This window comes from Cibotium barometz, chromosome 61 (assembly GCF_041138505.1).
Source record: "Cibotium barometz isolate CiBa-2024 chromosome 61, ASM4113850v1, whole genome shotgun sequence".
In the NCBI taxonomy this organism is placed as follows: domain Eukaryota; kingdom Viridiplantae; phylum Streptophyta; class Polypodiopsida; order Cyatheales; family Cibotiaceae; genus Cibotium; species Cibotium barometz.
The window spans coordinates 32,813,670-32,816,724 of NC_141106.1; the positions used below are offsets into that span (position 1 = coordinate 32,813,670).

At 44.9% G+C, this 3,055-nt stretch overlaps 1 protein-coding gene across 1 annotated transcript; it reads right to left on the minus strand.

Annotated features, from left to right (window-relative positions):
• Window positions 1-654: 654 nt before the first annotated feature.
• Window positions 655-1,991, minus strand: LOC147604800 (uncharacterized). The gene is made up of 2 exons (XM_086794905.1): window positions 1,840-1,991; window positions 655-1,736 (listed from the first exon to the last, which is right to left on the minus strand). The coding sequence occupies exon 2, from the start codon at window positions 1,500-1,502 to the stop codon at window positions 735-737; it is 768 nt and encodes a 255-aa protein (XP_086651031.1). The 5' UTR covers window positions 1,503-1,736; window positions 1,840-1,991; the 3' UTR covers window positions 655-734.
• Window positions 1,992-3,055: the final 1,064 nt, after the last annotated feature.

Sequence of the window (3,055 nt, forward strand, 5' to 3'; positions counted from 1 at the left end):
CCTCAACAGCTCATTCAGATCCTGAACAGCCCCTAAAGAAGTTTGCCCAATACCAGTACATGAGGCTTAAGTAAGGTTCTTGGAATCAAGATATATTTATCACAACATACCAGGGCGCCATAATTCTTTTCCAAAAAAACTTACGGAAACTTACGTAAAAGGGAGACTCAGGATCAAATCCTGTGCCCATCCAGTGCCTGGACAAAGGACCATGAGGGAGAGATCTGCCCCCTTTTCACAGGCATAGGTTACATCTGTAACCACCCTCAGCATCTCCACTATGAGCCCCACAGTAATACAGGTTGATTGATGCTGTTAAACCTCGAATCATTGAGAAGCACACACCAGTATCAGGTATCGCCCAACAAATCTGCTGAGCTTGGACGATGAATACTGCCCATTCATCTGGGAATTTACAGTAACCATCCTTCGTGCAACTGTGAGTGAGTGAAACCCCTTGAAGGGCAGCATGCTTGGTCATAATATGGACCAAATAGAAAACAGTCCCAACTCACAACACAGCATTCAAAACAACGATCGCTTTGATCACAGGGCTCCACCACATCCATTAAAAGAAAACATACACACTTGTAGTAAAATCCAAACCACCTGCAAGGTGGTGCACGCACCCTATGGCATCTTTTGACAGGAGAGGGGCATGGATGATATCTTTTAATTAGAAAACCATGTATGTAATGTACAGGCATCTATCAATCCACATACCTGTAGATACACTAAAAGAGCACTAAGAGAGAGAAAGCTGTGTATATCAAGCCACAGGTATAAGCTACAAGGCTTCTGTGCTCCTCGGCATGTGGTGCCACCACAACCAACAGGCTAGAGCATGCCCTTGTACACCAGATCACAGCAAGGCAGGCGATTACAAGAGTTGTCGGTCCACTACGTGGCAGAAAAAGAGACAATGCCGAAAAAATCACCATGGGCAGAAGACAATAGCCCACAAAGCTCAAGCAGCGGTAAAGGTCTAGGCTTCCATTTCTTCCCGCCAACATGTTGAACACAAAGTAAAGGAAGAGTGATGCCACTGCAAGCCATCCTAGAATGACCCCAAAGTGAACCTTGCCTCCAAGAAGCTGAAAGAGGCCAAAAAGCATAAAGAAGATGAAAGGACCTGAGAGATCACCGTCTTCATGTAGATCAGCATTGAGCCGGATGGGGTTGAGCACGGAGAGGGTCTTGCGCATGATGTGGGATGTGTTGATGCCAAGCTCTTCCAGCAATGGTGCCTCATCTTCAAAAAAACCCGTGGTACGGAAGACACCACCAGGAGGGGGAGGGCCATATGATGATGCCTGGGCAGAGCTCAGATCGAAAGACAGAAATGGCAAACCGCCCGAACCTCCTGCTGCGGCTGGACCTGTGGCCATGGATGGGGGGCGCATCTGAGGCTGAATCGGCTGAAAAGCAGGCTTTCGCTGTTGCGGTAAAGTGATTCCCACATGCGAATCCATGGCTCCAGACGTGTCCCTGTATCCGTTCATCCTCAAAGCCCTAAAATCAGTCCTCTGAAACCCTAAAGTTCGGCCGAAGTCCTGGAGTCCTGTGACGTCTCAAACCCTGGAATGAAGACAATCGCGTGAAGCCCCGGAATCTTGTTCAAAAGTCCTCTGAAACCCTAAAACAGTCTTCCGAAACACTAAAAATAGCCGTCCAGAACCCCCAAAACGGTGCTCTACAACCAGAAGTCCAGTCGAAACCCTAGAGCGGAAACAGATCTGCAAAAAACGTAAGCGCAAAACTAAGAAACGGTTGAGATATTATCTCCGGGGAGAAAGCATATACAAAGACCATGAAGTGAGGCTGTTCAGCTTCGCCTACCTGTGGCAGAAACAGCGCGAAACCCTAGAATCGACGGCAAACCCCTAACCTCAGCAGAGAAAGGAAATCAGATCTGCAAGACAATATCACGCACAGAACTCAAATAAGGCTGGGTTCAGACCTTGGCGGCACCCAGCTCTCAGGACAAATATGCTGCGCCTTCCCAATTCACACACGGAACGGCCCTCCTTGCTGAGTTTTAATGAGCAGATCCGAGACGTTGCACACTCATCTTGGTTTCTTGCAGTGGCGGGAGATCATCCTCATGTGATGCGCTAAACTTTTTGTTTTTCGAGCCGGGGTCAGAAGCGAGCACGCTCGTTCTAAGACTCGAACAGAGAAACGCTTTTGTCACATTAGCTTCGTCATCTCTGTCGTGTAGACGGTTTCGCTACTTCCTTAAGGCATGACGAAACCTTGCTTGTCGCGGGTGGAGTGCCGGGGGCCTCCTTGTTGTGCTGTTGACAGAGAGCTCTCCAATCTTCCTATGCCAACTCACACACAAGCCCCGCCCTATGCCTTTTTGTTGTGGCTGCCATTCAGTCTGAACCCAACCTAAAAGTACCCTTCAAAAATGTATTTGTATATTCTTATGTATCTCTTATAAAAAAAACACAACTCAAATCTTTATAAATAATAAAACTAAATTGGTATAAAACTTGGGCCAAAAAAGGAATTTTGTATTGCAAAATTTTTCTATATATCATGTATACATACAAACAAAGTTTAAATCCTTGAGATTAAAATAGAATAAACTTTACAAGTTACAATAATTTGGGCCAAGAAATAGATAGCATCGTGGAATTTGCATTGTTGCATACATAGAATTTCACTCAAAAGTGGGAAAAGGCATAACCTTGAAAGAAATCCAGGCATAGTTTTTTCATGACAATCCACCAAAATCAAACATCATAGATCTTGCACTCCTTTGCATCCTTCCAAATTTCAAAGACTCGATCCCACTCAACGTTATCCAACATTGGACTTGTCAATAATACTCTCATTACATCATCGAGAGGCTTAATTGTTAACCTAGTTTGCATCGTTCTTTATCAAGTTCATTTTTGAAAATCCCTCACATGTCATCGTGCTTGCTGGGATGATAATAATTGATGGAGTAGCTTTAACATTTTGGGAAAGCTATCTTGCCAATCTATCATCTTTCAAAAAGTTCCCCATGCACCTTGCATAGTAAAGCCCTCATAATTTAAATACA